At 43.3% G+C, this 18,864-nt stretch overlaps 1 protein-coding gene across 3 annotated transcripts in view; it reads left to right on the plus strand.

Annotated features, from left to right (window-relative positions):
* Positions 1-18,864, plus strand: part of LOC147031339 (calcium/calmodulin-dependent protein kinase type 1-like) — a 68,127-nt gene that overhangs the window by 18,681 nt on the left and 30,582 nt on the right. For all 3 annotated transcript variants that reach the window (XM_085861981.1, XM_085861973.1, XM_085861990.1), the window contains exons 6-11: positions 2,510-2,649; positions 3,258-3,488; positions 7,288-7,404; positions 7,522-7,600; positions 10,718-10,767; positions 11,091-11,205. In XM_085861981.1, the coding sequence (XP_085718107.1) occupies positions 2,510-2,649; positions 3,258-3,488; positions 7,288-7,404; positions 7,522-7,600; positions 10,718-10,767; positions 11,091-11,205 (732 nt within the window). The remainder of the gene's footprint in view (positions 1-2,509; positions 2,650-3,257; positions 3,489-7,287; positions 7,405-7,521; positions 7,601-10,717; positions 10,768-11,090; positions 11,206-18,864) is intronic.

Consider the following 18,864-nt stretch of genomic DNA (forward strand, 5'->3'; position numbering starts at 1 on the left):
ATATCTTCCACCAGCCCTTCGTGGAGCAGCTGTATGTACACAAAAAACATATTTCCATGAGCCGCACGCATGACCTGCTTCTGCAGTGACGGCCCTGTGCGTGGCATGTCCCACCATTCACACAATAAACCGAGCTGCGCAGCATGTCCCGCCATTTGTGCTACAAAGACGCTCCACCGTACCTATCAGCTGCTGCGTATGGTCACGCCCCGCGAATCGCACAATTAAAACACTTCACTGTATCTATTACCATTTTACCAACTGCTGATAACATCATTACCCATGAGTAACATCATTAAAATGCTTTACCGCATCCATTACCAGCTGCTGAAGATGTCATCACCGACGAGTTGCACAATTAAAACGCTTCACCGCATCTACCACCAGCTGAGGAAGACGTTATTACCCTCCAACATCTGCCACAAACAATGGGCAGACGACTCACCCTTCTCGCAGCTACCCACAATTCCCGCATGACTTCTTATGTGCAGTGTTTCCTAGGTCTCAATCATTCTTCTCGTCCTGCTGCCTTGACCAGTTTTGCCTCTCGCTCTGCTCATTGATCGAATATGGCTCCCAAGTGCAAGACTAGTACCAGAGATGCAACAGCTTCCAAGAGGCAGAAGAAAGTGATGAGCCTGAGCAACAAAGTGGAGCTGCTTGACCAGCTTTCGAGAGCAGGGGGTGTGGCCTCTGTGGGCAGACTATACGGAGTAAACAAATCCACCATTTGCTACATACAGAAGAATGAGAAGGTTATCCAAGAAAGTGTCGCGGTGAGCACTGCACCAAGCACCAAAATGTTGACCCAGGTCCGGGATGTCCACATGGAAAGGATGAAAAAGGGCAGTGTTAGAAAGAGTTCAACATACCCCACTGCATCATTGCCATCGGTGCCTCCACCATCAATGTCTATTGGCAAAAACTGTCACCACAAGCAGTGAAGAACTTTACAGGCTTTCCTAACAACATGGGGGAGAGGCATTAATCTGCAGAGGTTGGCACCACAGGTGGGAGGGATGGCTTTGATGAAATGGAGCCTGAAGAGTTGGATGATCTTATCACCTTGCATGCCAAGGAGCTCACCCAGGAGGAGTTGGATGCCATTACAAAGGTTTCTGAGGAGGAGGTGGGCAGTGATGAGGAGGAAGAGGTGTCAAGGTCCAATATAAATGTCACGTTCCTGGGTGAGGTGCTGCGGGACCTACAGGCAATTGCCGGCAGGCTGCAAGATACCGATGCAGTCATGACGCATTACCTCAAGTTCAAGAGGGGATTGGATGACTGATGCTCCCATTGAAGGAGCTACATCGAAACCTGCGGCAATCTGCCAGGCAGCTCTCAATCACAGATTTTTTTCGCCCTGGTCCCTCCACCCTCGGAACATCAGCACACTCTCCTGCCTCTCCTTCTTCCCTCTCAGTGCAAGACTCATCAGCGACCTCATCGGCATCGGCTTCAGTGCCCCACCTACATTCCTTTCTGTGCACAACTCTTCAGCACCCTCACCTGTGTCGTCTTCAGAGTTCATCGAGTTCACTAGATGTTAATTCATCATGATCATCATCATTTGAAAAGTTGCGTGTGTTTGTGTAAATATAAATTTCATCCTGCTGTTGTTTTATTTACTTTTATGGTAAGGTTGGTAAAGTACTTTTTCATAAAGTGTAATCACATTCCTTCAATAAATATTGTGAATGTTCCCTGGTGTTGTCGTTTTTTAAATTATTATTTGTAAGCATTTTGTGGGAAACTGCAATCATATGCATTCGCAGTTGAAAAATATTTTTCAACTTTAAACATTTTCCCCCCTTGAATCAGAACCTATCCCCCCTTTTTCCCATTGAAACCATGCTGCGTCATTCTGGGTATTTTCCAGGAATGTATCCCCCTCGAATGTTGAGGTCCGGCAGGACATGATATCCTTAAGTGGAGCAAATAATATAAAGCCGTTGATCCCCAGAACTTGTGAGCCTTGCATAAACTTCTGTGATTGATCACCAACAAAATTATTTGACTGTTACCCCCATCTTACTGGTTAGCAATGATGTTCACTTTCCCCATTTCATCACTTGTCACCACTTTTGGTTGCCATTAAAGAGTTTTGAAACTATTCAGTGTTTTCCTTCTTAGTGCATGAAGTTTAAAAAAAGATCATTGCAGAATGAAATCGTTCTGCAGGAACATTATGTTTCTGTATTAACAAAGTAGCTCCTTGAAATGTGCCGAGATAATTACTTGAACCAAGCTTTGTGACTGGAAACATTGCTGAGTGCACACACTCATGTTGATGGTAATTGAAGCAGAAATTCATATTTGCACGGGGAAATACTTTGTTTATCTTTTTTCTGTTTATCATGTTCTGTTTGTGTTTTTGCATTCATCTTTTTTTTTAATTATAAAAGTTCAACAATTGTTTGTGATGTGAATCTTGGTGTGGTGGATGTTTTGTTCGGTGAATATTCACTTTGTTTGTAACGTAAATACTCTGCCAATTTCTCTGTTGTAGGTTCTCTCGACGACTTGATGTTACAAAAATTGACAGTCAAAGGATTTTGGACAGAGGAAAGAGCCAAGACCATCATGTTTCAAGCTGCCTCCGGCCTTAATTACCTGCACTCTACGAACCTTTGTCACAGAGACATTAAGGTAAGGTTTATTTCAAAGGGCTCATTTTAACACAGTGACCAGAATGATGTGCCATTTTGCTGCACATGGAGAATCTACAGCTTGAGACCAATCCTCGATTTATTTGAGGCTATTGACAAATTACATACACAAAACTGGTTGAGCTTTGACTTTGCCCTTTCCCCTTAACCAAACATCCCTCATTTGTTCCTCTTCCTCATTCCTCTACTTTAGACCTCGTTTTCCTCTTTTCCCCTTTTCTCGCACAAATTCACGACCCTTCCTTATCCTGACCCCTTCTTCCCTAAATGTTCTCTCTTATTTTTGCCCCCATCCCATTTCTGTTCTTCCACACACGTAATAATGTGTAGTTTAGTGAGGTAGTTGCAACAACATGATTAACCAAGACATGTCCAAGCTACAACAGTTGTATCACAAAATGAGAAAGGATAGAAAACTACAGTGAAAAGTGATGATAGACTTTAAGGTGGAAAACAGCATCTCCAAAATGTACATGAATTCCATTTTAGACTCCAGAACGTAATCTTGTACTTTCACAGGAAATGTTCTTCTCCTTGAATTAAAGTTTCCTCTTCTACCTTCCCCCATCCCATCTCTGTGTTCTACAGCCTGACAATATTGTGTTTGATTACAAAGCACAGGTGAAAATCATTGACTTTGGTGTGGCTGCATACGTTCCACCGGGAGGGCTAATACACGGGGCTGGCACACCAGGATTCATTGCCTACGAAATTCTTGAACGGCAGCCTTATGGTTTGGCAGTGGATGTGTGGAGCTTGGGTGTCGTCCTGCACAATTTACTCACTGCAAAATTACCTTTCAAGTCTTCAAGTCCAATGGTGAATTCAATGTAAAATGCAACCATCATCTGAATTTTCTTCTAAGTTAGCATTAGTACAGTGACTATTATTTTTGGTGATATTAAGAATATTTATTTATTATCTTTGCCACAAAGGTGGACGGAGGTTGTTTTCACCTCTGTTTGTCTGTCTGCCCATCTGTTTTTCTGTGAGCAGGATATCTCAAAAACTTATTGGTGCATTCGGACGAACCTTGGTGGACAGGTTGGGTGTGTGACAAAGATTAAATGATTGGATTTCGGTGAAGATCCAGATCTGGAACCAGACACTAGAACTTTTAAAAGTGATTCTTCACCATTGAGAGATTGGTCCAAAAATGATAAATGGCACGATATCTGAACATGTAACAGATTGATTCGGACGAAACGTAGTTGGGTGTGTGGGAAGGACGACTCAAGATCCGGATCCAGGTACTGTAATTTTTCAAGATACTAGACAACTAGGGGAGAAAGAGAGAGAGAGAGGGAGAGAGAGAGACGGAGAGAGAGAGAGAGAGAGAGAGAGAGAGAGAGAGAGAGAGAGAGAGAGAGAGAGAGAGAGAGAGAGACGGAGAGAGAGAGACGGAGAGAGAGAGAGAGACGGAGAGAGAGAGAGACGGAGAGAGAGAGAGACGGAGAGAGAGAGAGAGAGAGAGAGAGAGAGAGAGAGAGAGAGAGACGGAGAGAGAGAGAGAGAGAGAGAGAGAGAGAGAGAGAGAGAGAGAGAGAACAAAAAAGATACACAGCACGATATCCCAAACAGATATGGATGGATTTGGAGGAAACTTAGTGAATGAGTTGGGTAGGTGACAAGAACAAGCTGATTCGATTTTGGTGAAGGTTCGGATGCAGATCCGACCTGTCAGTGGGATACAAAACACAAATTATTCAGCCTGGTGGAGGTATGTACTCCACCGAGTGCCATTCTAGTTTCATACTTTATAGCTTGAACACACCTAACTTGATTCCCATTACTGTTCACGATCTTCTTCCTTCATGAAAAAAAGATTTTAGTGTAAAATGTATTTTCTCTTATTTTTGCACTTGCCCTCTCAACTTGTGCATAACCACAAGAGACTCCTCTTTGATATGGATTTGCATGGTAACATGCTAACTCACATGTTTGACATCAGTTGGTCTTGATATAACGAGAATCCCTCTTGTCATCCGTTAGTAAACCATTGTTTGTTTTAAAAGACATTAAATTGTGATGTTGATTATAATATTTACTCTATAATATGACTGACCTGTACTCACTGCTAGGTGCAAAGTGGTTCTCCAAATTTCTAATTTAATCTTACTAATGCACTCACTCCCTATGATTGTGGCAGGAAGGGTCATTTTGTTATCCTCTCTGGAGTAGATAGATTACAGTAGATCTCGGCTTGGGCCTCAAGAATGTCGGGTTTCCTCTCTTTCAGTTTAATGTTGAACAGTATCAATGACTGTTAAAAAAGGTAATCATGCATGTTTGTGTGTTTTAATATTGTTACGGTTCTCGGAACCGTATGCATACAACATACAGTTGTCCTGAGTCAGTTATTCCATTAATATACGTGTAGTTAGATTCCTTCCTTGTGTTTAGTGGGAAGACAAGGGAATGTGTTGCGATGGGCTATAAGTTAGGTTATTAGATCATTCTTCCCCTTTTATTTTATTCACTCATTTTATTTTCTGAGATTAAATCGTCTCGCTTGCTACCCTCGTTTCGCTGGCCACAGCGTACCACTGTCTATCCAGTGACTCGTTTTCAGAGGTAAAATCCCGACGTTCGCTATGGAAACCGCATCGGCATCCACCTTCCCAAACCCAGATACGCGCGGCGTGGGCGGTTCAAACTAGCGTCTGGCCGAAACCCAGAAAGGCGGACCACATGAAGGCCCAGTCCAATAGGGATGCTCGGATCGGACGATGACGTCGGTTTCGCCATGGCTCCTCCCCGAGCTTCGTGATCTATAAAGTACGGAGCAATCCTCAGAGTTGGGGTGAAGTTGAGGTGAATGGAAAGGAAGAAGTCAGTCGGAGTTGTTTGATGTGAAGGTATTGAGTTGAATGGGAAGGTTGTCGTTGGATGGGAAGGTTGTTGCTGGAGGCCGTTGGAAGGAGAAATGCGAAACGGAATTGAAGGAGTTGTTGCGAAGGTGTTCCAGCTGCTTGACTCTGCTTACGTCTCACCTCGACGGCCAGCCTACTGCTCCCCACCGACACGACCTTGACCAAACCTCTTGTCTGGTCCTGCTACTGCTCAACTCTTGCCATTTTGGACTCCGCTCTCCCACTCAAGCTCTTGCTGCAGACACGATCTCCACACATACGGTTGTGGCCGAACAACTCAACCATTGTCGGGTGCCGCACCACGGAGCATCCTTTCCCCCCGAAATGCTCAGGTACCAAAAACTGTGACCTCAACTCCCTCCCTCCCTGGCTGCAAAAGTCCTTTGCCTTTCATTGGGTTTATTTTGTCTGAGTGTATTGGCGCCTTTCTTCATTGTTGTATAAGAGTTGTGTTGATAAGTTGTGTTGATAAGTTGTGTTGGGGCCTGGATCAGCCTGCATAAGATCTTCATTGTTGTGATTGTTGCTTTTATTATTCTCGTGTCAAGTCTGCATTGTGTCTGCTTTTGTAAGTTGCTTGTATAATTGTCGCACAACACACCTCTCTCATCTTTCCCTGCATTACATCCCCAATAAACATTTTGTTGTGCCACATGCTTTCCCTTGCTTATTGAAATAAATAATAATTGTAGAAATGTTCCCAGCTCACCTTTGTCTTTTCCTCCATTGGTCCAGCATGGTTCGGATCTAAGTTTAGCCGGGTCTTTATTATCAACAATCCGTTCCTTCTAGCCGGTACGTCCTTGGCAGTGCCGCTCAGCTGCATTCGATCTGGAGAGGTGATCCGTAGTTGGTAGAGTGATCCAGTTCAGACAAGGAGTACCGAGGGCATGGTTCCCTGGTGGTTAAACTGTGTGGTTAATTAGATAACCTGATTCTAGACAGGAGGACCCAAGGTCACGCAGTTGAGTTATTGGCATCCACGGTCGGTTAAGCGACCCACCGCGTCACGGAATTATCCGTGAGCAATGGCCTACAATTCCGGGGAGTCTGGTGGGAATCGACGTGGCTTTTCCCCACCTCGTGGACTTCTCACCCGACCCCGCAAAAATATTTTCGACTTCCGGGAGCAGTGCCCCACGAAACATCACAATAAGCTATTTATAATTTGTCCAAGGAGGATAAACACCACGGGAATGGGGGTTATTATTGGTGTTAATATTGTTTTATAATAACAATATTATTATTTTGTCATTATGGTGTTGTTATTGCTTTTTAAAAATTAGAAGTGGCCTAAGAAAAACACCACGATAAGCAATCGAAAACCTGAACACGGATTTCACCCAAGGCCGTAAACCACCTTTGGGAGGAAGGCAAATGAAGTCACTACAGCCTCCATCATGTGACCCTTAGTCCTATCAAGTCTGTTTGAGCTGGATAATTAATGACCGAATGTATCACGGTCAAACAACCAGACAGATAGATGCCACGTTCAGTATTTTAGTATAATTTTCAATGATCTCTCAGAATTAAATTCACTGGTTCCATTCAACGGAGTGTTATTGAAGAAAGTGCTGTTTTTATGTTTTATTAAAGTTGTCCCATTATTACCACACATTCAACTTGGGAGACAATGACATCAAGTATAACATGTAAGGTGCTATGTCCCCAATTATAGTTTGGATTTCATTTGCAAACTCAAAAACGCTTTTCCCTCCTGTTTTCCTCTTCCCTTCCCTTCTCAGGATTATCGTCGCAAAGATTATAAAAAATACAATCCTCCAAAGAGAAGGTCAAAATATTGCCGAAAGCTCCTCGTCTCGATGATGAAACGTTCTCCAGAGGAGAGGATCACCATGCAGGTGAGTTGGGTCAATCAGACCCTCCAACAATTTTTTTTCCACTTTTCTCAACTCTGAATGTGTGATTCTTGGATAATTCCAAAATTGAACAACTCTTGATATTTATTTGTCTCGCAGGACATACTATTTCATCCGTGGATCAATCATCCAGACGTTTCACTTTCGAGAAAGAGACAAAACACTTCCAATCATGAAGGTATTTATCACTTTCCATTCACACATTTTACAAATTTTCATCTCAGCCTGGATTATTTCCATGAATGCTATTTATTTCTCAATTATTTATAAGCATTTACATGTTGTTTTTTTGAAGCTGCATGCTCGATGGGCAATTATTTTGATATTTTTGCACGATTTTTTTTGTAAGTGTACCCTGCATCCGACTATTAATTTGCCATTGGTCACTGGTTTTGACACCATGACAAATTTTCTTCTGACCCGAGGCATCAATAAATCAACATACAGAATATCAAACGAAGTTTCAGATGGAGCTTCTCACCACCATTAGAGCATTTAAATTGCTTCAGATGTGGCAATAAATGTGTATTGTTGCTCCCAGCTTACTGGCTCAATGACAGAAGATACCATTTGCATTTTTCCGCCTGAATCCCGACCCCGTTTCGAATCCTCACTTGCATGAGCAACTTGGTCGTTAAAATAAACTCGCAAAAATACCCGTCCCCAAAGTTTATGATAATCTCTCGAGTTAAATTATTTCATGGACTTTAAAAAGGTTAATTGTGTTGCACTCTTGATTTCACTCAGAGCCAAAGCTCTGAGTTACTTTTCCTGCCCGCCGCAAAATGGTGATGTAACATTGGGTGGCAGAGGTTGGAATTGTCCACAAAGAAGGCAAAATATCCTGTTTGTGAAATAAAAATTGGCATCAACCTTATCCATGCTTGTTCTCCTGTCATTTAAAAAGTGCATATTGAGCTTTACAAACGCAGCTCGGGAAAAGAGGCCATCGTAAATGGGAGACAGATGAACACATGGACACACACCACAGTTCGCAATGTATAATAGATGATTTCCCTTCGAAGGATGTTCAACACAGGAGACAATTCGGCCCACAAGGTTGCACAATGGTTGCCAATCTATGACCATTATTTTTTTTAGCATCAAGGCTTATGGAGGAAGGAGGATACAACAGGCCAAAAGGAACAGCAGAGAGAGAGGGTGAAGGATACCAACTGCAGAGTTGAAGGACAAAGTGGAGGGAGACTTGGACAAATAATGGATGTGGGGAGGAATGTGTTGGACAGGATGGATGCAGAATGAAACTTCCCCCTCCCTCCCTCCCTCCCCTCTCATCTCTCTTCCCTCCTTTTGTTCCCTCTCCTTTCTCTCTCTCTCCCCCCCCCTCCCCTCTCTCTTTCTCCTCCCACCTCTCTCTCTCTGTCTCTCTTTCTCTCTCTGTACATCCATGCTTTGTGCTTTTTAAATGTTGAGCGTCGAGCAAGGAAGCAACACACACCATTTTAAAAGTCATTGATACAACCACTGGCTTGCCTGGGGTTTAAAATACCAAATTTCCTCGTCGACTCGGAGTGGATGCTCTGAACTCTGATGAATTTCATCATCGAATCGACCGAAGATTAAATTTAAGTTTGTGTGGACCTCTTTGAAGCTTATTATTCAACATTATTTTTAGTTCGCAATGCTTAATGGTGTTCTTTCGTTAAATAAATGATCACCTTGCACCGCAACCTTTGTTTCAAGACTTTCAGTTTCGTCAGCTCTCATAAACAACACGAACATGGTTTGTTCAACTTTGTGATAATCCTCAGGTCTTGTTTTAATGCACTGTAAAACAAACCAATTTAAAATGTATGTCTTCTGGTTGAATGTTGAGCTTTGCCTGCGTGTGGAGTTTTTCAAATTCAGCGGGGGAAGCGGTCCCTTAATGCTCGGTGCACATGCGCAGAAACCCCAGGAAATTGCTGTGTTTGGGGTGACTGACGTAAAGTTTGTCGTGTACGAGATGAGGATCGTCACCAAATATGGTTCACAAAGCTTCGAAGAGAAGCAAAAAATACTTCGTGATACACCTGAGAGAAAGGGCTGTTCCCCTTCACAACAAAAGCCTTGGAGAACTTTCTCAGCTCATCGAACAGGCAGCTGCCAACGCAGCAAACTCCCGACCATGTGGAGGTGACTGGTGCAAGGACCGAATGGACGGGCATGTGCTCCACAAACCCCCAACGGATCGATACCAGTGAATGAGCTGTGTATCTGGATGAGGTGTATCTGAACACTGATGGGAAGGACATAGTAACATAGTACATAGTGCCATAGCAAAACGAGTACCAGCTTGCTGGGATGATGGAGCCATTTGAGTATCCTGCGTTAGGGTGAGTATCCTGCATTTTATTGATGACAATATATCATACTCCATATCGTGAGGAAAGTGTAATAAACATGCCGCACTGTAATGATCAACATTATAACCACCACTGTTGAAGATTGAAGAATCGAGAAGAATACAATGTCGTGAGGTGAAGAAAGCATGTGATGAGGACACTACCACCTAGAAGGACCATTGCTTGCTAACGATAAAGGATAGCACCGTGATAAATATAGTAATCACCCATATTGATAAACCGCTGTCGATGATGGAAGAATGGAGAAGAATATGTTGAGTCACGAGGTGAGGAAACACAAAGTGAGGGAAGCACATGATGAAGATGCCGCACCACCAAGACAGACCGCTGTTTGCTGACACAGATCGACATGATAACAGCCAATTGGTCTGCGCTACAACCAATCGACGAGTGAATAAAGGCGACATAGCTACAGCCACAGCCACACAACCTCGATTTATTGTCATAGATTACCGTGAGTCCGATTTATATTTGGAATTGTGGTTAACCATTTTGAAATTGCCACCGTTTCATCGAAATGCTGAAAATTATGTCAAAGAGACGAATTGAATTGCAGATTTTGCGAGAGTAACAGCAGGTCAAAAGTGTTTGTCCAGCAGAACCGAGTCCCTGAAAAAGCACAAACAGCAATGCACAATTTGCCTCATCACCATTCAGACATCATTTCGATAATCGCTTATTATAAAATGTTTCTCAAAGTATTCATTCAATTGATTGTTGTTTGTAATATCATAATTTTATTTCTCACTTGAGCTTTCTTTGTTGCTGTGGTTCTCAGAAGGAGTAGAGGCATTAAGTGTTTCGTCTTGGTGTTTAGCCCGAATTTGTAAAAAAACCGTTTATTTTCATGATGAGGCATAATTTCAAGTACAACCAATTGGCTAATAATTGTTGAAAGTAATCTCTTCTTTTTGCTTTTTCTTCTGAAGCTCTTTTCAATGAAGAGGAGGTGCAGAAAGAGGAGGAGCATAAAAAGGAGGTAAGTAATTGAAAGTAACCAACCAAGTAAATCATAAAATTTTCAGTGTAGGTGGCTGTTTACCAGGATTTAAAGATCATTCAATGGGATTGAATGGAAGTGAAAGAAGATAACATTGTTATTCAGGCTGGACATTAATCATTTGATATTTGGTTGCACAGGCCATGAATCTGTCCAGATTCGGTCTTGATGGTACACAATATCACGTTTAATTTATTTCAGACTTGTGAGACTCATCTGTAATGAACATTGATAAATGGAAGCTCTGAAGCTCTTCTTGTTTTTTGCTTTCCTGAGCTATGCAAGTGTTTTATCTTTCACAGAACAAAGGATCACCAGAACAGAATATTAATAGAGGTCGTGGCTGTTTTAGGCGTTTCTTACATCGAGTGAGAAGGTTTTTTACACTGCATAGTTGCAGGTGCAGAAAATCTAAAGGTGAGTACAGTATGAGTTTCACATGATTGTCATACATGTTGAGGCTGATCGGTCCTTCAACCAGATATAGATGCTCAATAACGTGATCTCCGGTATCAGTGTAAATGAGGAAAATTTTATTTGTTAATTGTACATTTATTTTTCACATTTGTGATAAATCATTCAGTTTTATTTTTTTTGTGTGTCATCTAATGAAATTGTAAATGTAAAATGTTATGCACATATGTTGCTACAGCTGAAATGCTGCATCAAAGCCAAATTTCACTTTTGAAAGATTTAGGGATGAACCCAACAATTAGCCTTTCTCTTTCACACATGCTGAAACATCCAATACACAATTTTCCAACTTTTGTTTTTGAAAAATAAATTAAAACCAATTGGGCACAGTGTGAACCTGTTGGGAGTACATTGCCTCGCTTCAAATATAATCTTAATTCTTTTTTTGTTGTATCCTTTTTGGGTGTGATCTTATCTTTGTTGCTGCATCTCTCATCTGCTTGACAAAATTGGTTTGGATTCCATTAATGTGACAGTTTAAGTTCAATGTTTCACAATGGTAAAAGAAAATGTACAAATTATTGCTCACCCACCTGCCTTGTCCTCCTCAAGTTAAAGTGTTTTTTGGTTTTTTTTAACAATATCTTTAATTCTGGAAGAGTGGAGTGGATGGAGTTGGACTGATGAAAGGCAAGATTCAGCGAAGGGAATGACTGATCAGGGAAAGAGGAGAAGAGATAAAGGAAGATGTTTTTATTTTATTTTATATATTTTTTTATTTAAGGCTTTAGTCATGGACTAAATAGTCCTCATCAAGGTCAAGCCTGAAATAAAAAAAACTGCATTGATAGAAAAGTACAGAAAGAGAGAATAGTCGAAGAGTTTTTGAGGAAATAAAAAAAAAATTGCATTTTGAAAAGGGGAAGGTCATAAATGTTTGGGAAGATGTGAGAAGGTAAAGAGTTCCAGAGTTTGGCAGTGGAGGAGAAGAAACAAATGTCGTAACGGCCCACTGTTGAGTTGCCAAAGGACACACAATAATCATGTGATGTAGTGACTTGTCGAGTATTCCTTTGTCTCGGTAATGGTGGAGGTACACAAGCAGTAAGTTCTTGCGAGCAGAAACCAAAGTAATATCTGTAGAAAAGAGAAGGAGAACCTACCATGCGCTGTAATTTGAGCGGGTCAAGTGTTGAGGTCACATTGGTAGAGTTGACAAGTCGATTAACTTTGTTTTCAATTCTGTCCAGTCAGTACGTGGAGCTGGAACCTCCCCAGGTGAGAGCAGTACTCCATACAAGGACAAATCAATCCATTATATAGTTGAAGCAACTGTTCAGAGGAGAAGAATCTATGACATCTGAACAGGACTCCTAATTTATACGAGGCAGACTTAGCTATTTGCGTAATGTGTGAATTCCAGGATAAATTTGAAGTTAGAATAATACCTAGTCGGTTTATTGTATCACATGGTGTGATTGCAGATCTTTCAAAGGAGGTTGGATAGTTGAGAGGAGTTTTAAAGAGAGGGAGAGATCAGAAGGAATTGAATTTTTGAAGCATTAAACTTAACTTGATGACATTTGCCCCACTGGGAGATCTTGTCCAAATCCGAATTTAAAGAGGTGGCTGTGATAAAACGAGATGTAGATCAAGTGAGGGAAGTCGGGTGTGGATGGGAAAGACGTGGTGGAATGTAATGTTGAGTCATCAGCATACGAGTGCACTTGGTTATTTGTGGAAGAAAGAAGATCATCGTTAAAAAGAAGGAAGAGTGTTGGAGCCAGAATGGAACCCTGAGATACACCACTGTCGGTAGGGAAGGGGGGAGATGTTGAACCATCACCAATTATGGAGATAGAGCGGTCAGAGAGAAAGCTCAAAATGAGAGAGTAGAGTGAAAGAGGAAAGCCGAAAGGGGGAAGCTTGGATATCAAACCCCCATGCCAAACTCTGTCAAAGGCTTTTGAGATATCAAGGCTGACAACAAAGGATTCCCCAAAGTCTCTCAAACAAGAGGCTCAGAGATTCATAATGTAAGAAAGGATATCACCTGTAGATATTGCCTTGTGAAAGCCATATTGGTGGTCAGATAAAAGACTGAGATTCAAGATGCTCGAGGAGATGGGAATTGAGAAGACATTCAAATACTTTGGAAACAGTTGAAGTCAGAGCATTAGGATGGTTGTTTGAAGGGTTTGAACGATCACCCTTCTTTAAAATAGGCTGTACTTAGGCATGTTTCCAGGAAAGAGGAAAAATTTGGGTTTTTAAACCAAAACGAAACAAACGAGCAAGCACGGGTGCAAGTTCTGAAGCACATTCCTTCAAGACACGGGGAGGAATGCCATCTTTCCTGGAGGCCTTGCTTATGTCCAGAGAGAGGAGAATTTTTTTAAGTGCATTAAGAGATTATAGGGAGGGACATAAGATTGGTGAGGGGAGCATCAGTGAGAGATGGAATGTTTTAATCCACCTCTGGGATCCAGTCTGATTCCGGCCTGACTCTGTGAACTGAATAACATTGAATGCCACCGTGGGACCAATTGTCAAAGCAGGGTCAAGGCCAAGCAAAACAAGCTGTACCTTCTCGGGTGAGGATACAGAGTCCAGGACACACTGGATATGTTAGGGGAAGATGTGGACAGTGTGATACAGGTTGAGATTGCAGGTTAGCACAGAGATTATCATCTTCTGCTTCTTCTTCTTATTCGATAATGGAAGCAATTATTCCAACATTCTTGTGTGGTTGACGAAGGAAGTTTAGGCCCAAGTGTTTCACAAACCATTTGGCCAAACCCTGACGTTTGACCAGTGTTAGGCTCAAGGCCTGATGCAGGCATTTGGAATTTGGCCATGGTTCCAGCTATATATAGCTTGACCACTCTTCACGAAGGACACCAAGGAATTTTTAACGCCCACCAACTAATGTCAGCACAAAGAATGCCAGATTAACATCCATCTGGGTGATGGCACACACATTAATGAATCACCGTGCCTGTGAAACACATGGATGAAAGTTTATAGCTGGGTCAGGATTTGAACACAGGCTGGAAAGTTCAAGGTGTGTGTGCATACCTCGAAGCCATCCTATCAGCTCGGGCAAAGTCAGAGATCATTGGTGCAAATTGTAGATCGTTCGGCTAATCCATGAATAATTAGCCCCAGCGAGATTGGTTCCTGCCAAGACAGTGAATAAGCACTTTTGGGAGGGGCAGTGGCACAGGATAAGTGGGAAGTCCACCAGTGAAGGAAGATCTTGCCAACCAGCCAACCCTAAAGCATCGTTATGCGGGCCCATATCTGAGTGAGATACTCCATCCAGAAGTGAGTGAAAGGAAGAAGCTTCAGAATATACACTGCAGGAATTTCACTGGACCAGATGGCTTACCCTACACCCATATTGCTTGAGGGAAATTGTTTCTAGCATTACAAAGCCTCTGAAAATAATCTTCCAAAAGTTATTTGATGGCGGTGCAAGCCTCAGAAGTGGGATATTGGCCACATAACACCCACACAGAGGAAAGGGAGCAAGAGGCTGACAGAAAAATATTGTCCAGTGAGTCTGATGTCTGTGGCAGGGAAAATTATGCAGAGCATGGTGAGAGATGCTTCAATTTACCACGATGGGACACAACCTCTTTCCCAACTGCCAACCTGGGTTTCCCACAGGTAGGTCTTGTCCATCTCTGCTACTTTTTATGCTTCAGGAACTTATTACTGACAGACATGCTCAACAAATGAAAATCCATCCATCCATCCATCCATCCATTGGGACCATACTCTGTCCAGAGTGTTGGTGCTGTTTTGCAGTCTCCTTGGTTATTGGGCAAAATCCTGGACAGGTCGCCACTCCAACACAGGAAACCAGCAACCTGGCACTCATTTTTCCGACTTCAGAAGGATGATCGGCTCAGACAACCCCACCTGGTGATAATTCAGTGGCCAATGGGGGTCAAACTCATGACCCTAAGATCCAAAGCCAGCCTCCCCAACCACTAAGGCAACACCAACTGTTATTGAGATTGGAGCTGAACTCGTATCAATTACCAATCAGCTTGTAATTTTCACTCGCAGGAATACCAACACGTGCCCCCTCATCCCTACGTATCTGTCGATCACTTGGTGAGTGCCGTCTTTCGTCAGTTCCAAAGGAATTGACATAAAATGGGGGTCCATGTCCTCGATCCATCCGTCTGAAAGTCCGTCCGTCTGTCCACAATCAATCTGATTCCAAAGTCTGATTCCAATCTGATTCCACAATCAAATTCCAAATTCCCAATGACTTGATTTCTGATCATCAATTTGGTTTCAGACCAGGTCACTCTACCCTGGATATGCTGCTTCTGCTCTCCCAACAATGGATGGAGATCCTCAATGCCAGACAGGAAATCTGAGCCGTATCCCTGGATATATCATGTGCTTTTGACATGGCTGGCACCCTGCCCTGATCTCCAAACTCTCTTCCTATGGTATCCAAGGCCATCTCCACTCATGGCTCGCAGACTTCCTCTCCTTTCGCAGTCAACATGTGGCGCTAAATGGAGTTATTTCATCCCCCCTTCCTGTCCAGGCTGGAGTTCCTCAAGGTAGCATTCTGGGTTCTGTTCTTTTTCTGGTTTTCATCAATGATCTCTCCGACTCTCTGGAAAATCCTCTATATCTCTTTTCTGATGACTCCACCCTCTGCCGTACCATCGGTCATCCCTCAGACCGGCAAGCAGCAACTTCTTCGCTCACTGCTGATCTGGGTAATATCACAAACTGGTCCAACACATGGAACATGTCTTTCAATCCGGACAAATTTCACACTCTCATTATGTCTCTCCGAAAGGACCGTTTAGAAAACCCCCCCCCCCCCATCCACTTTCTCAACAATCCTCTGGAAGAAGTCCTTTCTTTCAAGCTTCTGGGTCTCACTATCTGCCATGACCTTTCCTGGGAAAGCCACATTTCCAACCCTGTCTCCAAAGCCAGTCGCCGACTGGGAATCCTCCGTCGTGCAAGGTCCTTCCTCGGCCCACCTGAGCTCCTGACCACTTACAAAGCTTTTGTCCGCAGCCTGATGGAGTACTGCTCTCCCCTCTGGGTTGGTGCTCCTGCCTCCCACCTTTCTCGGCTTCACACTCTAGAAACCAAGGCATTTCGGATCATTGGCATCTCCCGCAATGAGGCTGAGTCTTTGGGTCTATCACTCAATCACCGCAGGTTGGTCGGTGGTCTTTCTGTCTTCTAGCGTCTCCTTTCCAGCCTCCCCCCCTGCTCTCTCTGTGATTTGTCCCCACCACATTTCCGCAGGGTGCTCAAGGTCTGCCAACAACCCCTTCTGGTAAAACTACCAAAATCACGAATCACTGCTCACCTTCACTCTTTCATTCCACTTTTTTTCCCGCCTTTGGAATAAACTCCTTCACTCTATTCATTCCCATTCTTCCCTCCAGGCCTTCAAAACAGCTGTTCACCACCACCTCTTATCATCCCCAATCCAAATGCTCGATCTTTTCTACCCCCGATAATCCACCCAAGCCCACCTCCTTCAAATTCCCTTCTTTCCTTCCTGAAAGTCCCTGTAATGTCCATCTTCTATTCCCCATGTTCCCTGTCCCATCCCTCTCCCTTCCACAGATCTCCAAATGTCTCTGTTCCCCACTATTTTGTCCTTCCCACTCCCTCCCCCCTGTCTCATGCCCCCCTTGATGTGCATTGTGTGTTAGCTCTCATACGAGCCTCGACAAGGTATACAAAAAAAACAAACTGTCGATCATTATTCTGCAACCTGTGGTCAGAATGACTTTAAACTCGGAGGGATGATACTTGGGGAGATACCGCAGAACCTCCTGCAATAAAATTTCAAATTTGTCACCAATTGATTTGGTTAATTAGTTTAATCAATTAATCTTCAAAGTCCGAAAACTCGTCGACAATTCATAGTTTTTGCTTCTGGTTTGGCATAATGTTCTATGGAACAATGTCTCCAGCTTGCCTGAGCGTTTTTTTCCCGAATTTTTGTCCAGGAGGAAAGATAATGAGTCTTAATGAGTATGAAGTTCATTAGGACCAATTAATCTTCAAAGTCCTAAAACTGCCAGAGTATTCGTAGTTTTTACTTTTTCTATGGAATAATGCTTCTATGGAACAATGTCTTCCGCTACACCTTATCGCAGTGGTATTTTTTTCTGAATTATTGCCCAGGAGGAAAGATAATGAGTCTTAATGAGTATGAAGTTCATTAGGGCCGGAATAAAAACAATGAATGTTAATGAATATACCCAATATAGATGACGTCGGAACTGACCAGGGCCCACGGGCCATATTTTTTTATAGCATCTTGTCGATCCTTTTCTCCATATATATTTTTTATATAAACCATATTTGAACGATAAAAGACGTTTTCCTGCCCTTTTCCTCTCATACGTTGTGCCACCAAATTTGGCCTCTGATTGGAACGATCCTTGAGGTTTTGTAAATGGTAAAGAACAGTTAATTGAACACGAAGTGAATTTGTTAAGCTTCCCGATCTTCAGGAGGAGCAAAAGCACCTGGCACGATGGGTGACATGAGTCAGACCCATCGACGTGACAATACGACCAATTGTCTTCACCATCCTGGACAGGCTCCTCTCTGGGAACAACCTCTGGTGTACAAGACATAAAGAAGTAGATTGCGAAGGTTCAGAGGCAGGAGACTGGACTCATTCCCAAAATGCGAGGACTCCCACATTAATGGAGGTTGGAAACCTCAAATCATAACTCCCTGTATTATAGGGTTATATCGTTGTGGTGCCTGGTTCGGTGGCAAGGACGACTGCTAGATGGAGCAGTCGGGCCGTCTCCCACCGAACACCGGAATTGAAAGGTCATCACCCCAGATAACTCCGGAGTCGACGGGTCGTTTAAAGGACCGTGGTCGCCAATATTTCAATGGCGTGAGGTAGGGTCCACTTGTCTAATTCCAATTTATCTAAGTACCCATGCCCTCTAACTACCGGGGAAGCCACACCCTCGGCCGACTTTGTCCGAACTGAGTCGCTGTTACCGACTCGGAGCCACCGTAACCGAGCGGAAATTACCAAAGCCGCGCCGGACCAAATGAACAATTTACGACACAAATGGCCTCCCTAACTCTCAAGCCCGCACTGTGCTGGGCCAATGATAGAAATGACAGGCAATGAGCTGGTACATTTAACAGGGGTTTATTTATAATAGGGGGGGAGACACAGAGCAGACTTAATCACGAATATACAGGCATTGTACAATGAGAAATCAACACATACAATTTTGACTTATAGGACGGCGCCATCACAGACACACACACACCAAAAGAAAATGGACCCGGATTATCTTTATTTCTACCCTCGCAGCCAAGGGGATAGACAAGTTGGAGGATAGAGTTTGGTAGGTACCTGGCCGCCTCGTGCGGTTTGGCCCACGACTGCAGGTGTGAAACTGTGGGTCCTCGGCGAGCCCAGACACGGCATAGCGGGGTCCAGGCGGGGGCCGGGGTCGCTCCTCACAGAGGGCCAGCGGAGATTCCCGGCTCGGACTCCGGGTTACTGCTCGACAAAATGAGAGATGGAAGTCGACGGCTGTGGAATAGTCTGAGGACCAGCTTGAGACACGGCAACAACGACCACCAATGACGCACACCAAGAGCAATGGCGAC

This window comes from Eptatretus burgeri, chromosome 2 (genome assembly GCF_056783735.1).
Source record: "Eptatretus burgeri isolate ZD-2024b chromosome 2, Ebu_testis_v1, whole genome shotgun sequence".
NCBI classification, from domain to species: domain Eukaryota; kingdom Metazoa; phylum Chordata; class Myxini; order Myxiniformes; family Myxinidae; genus Eptatretus; species Eptatretus burgeri.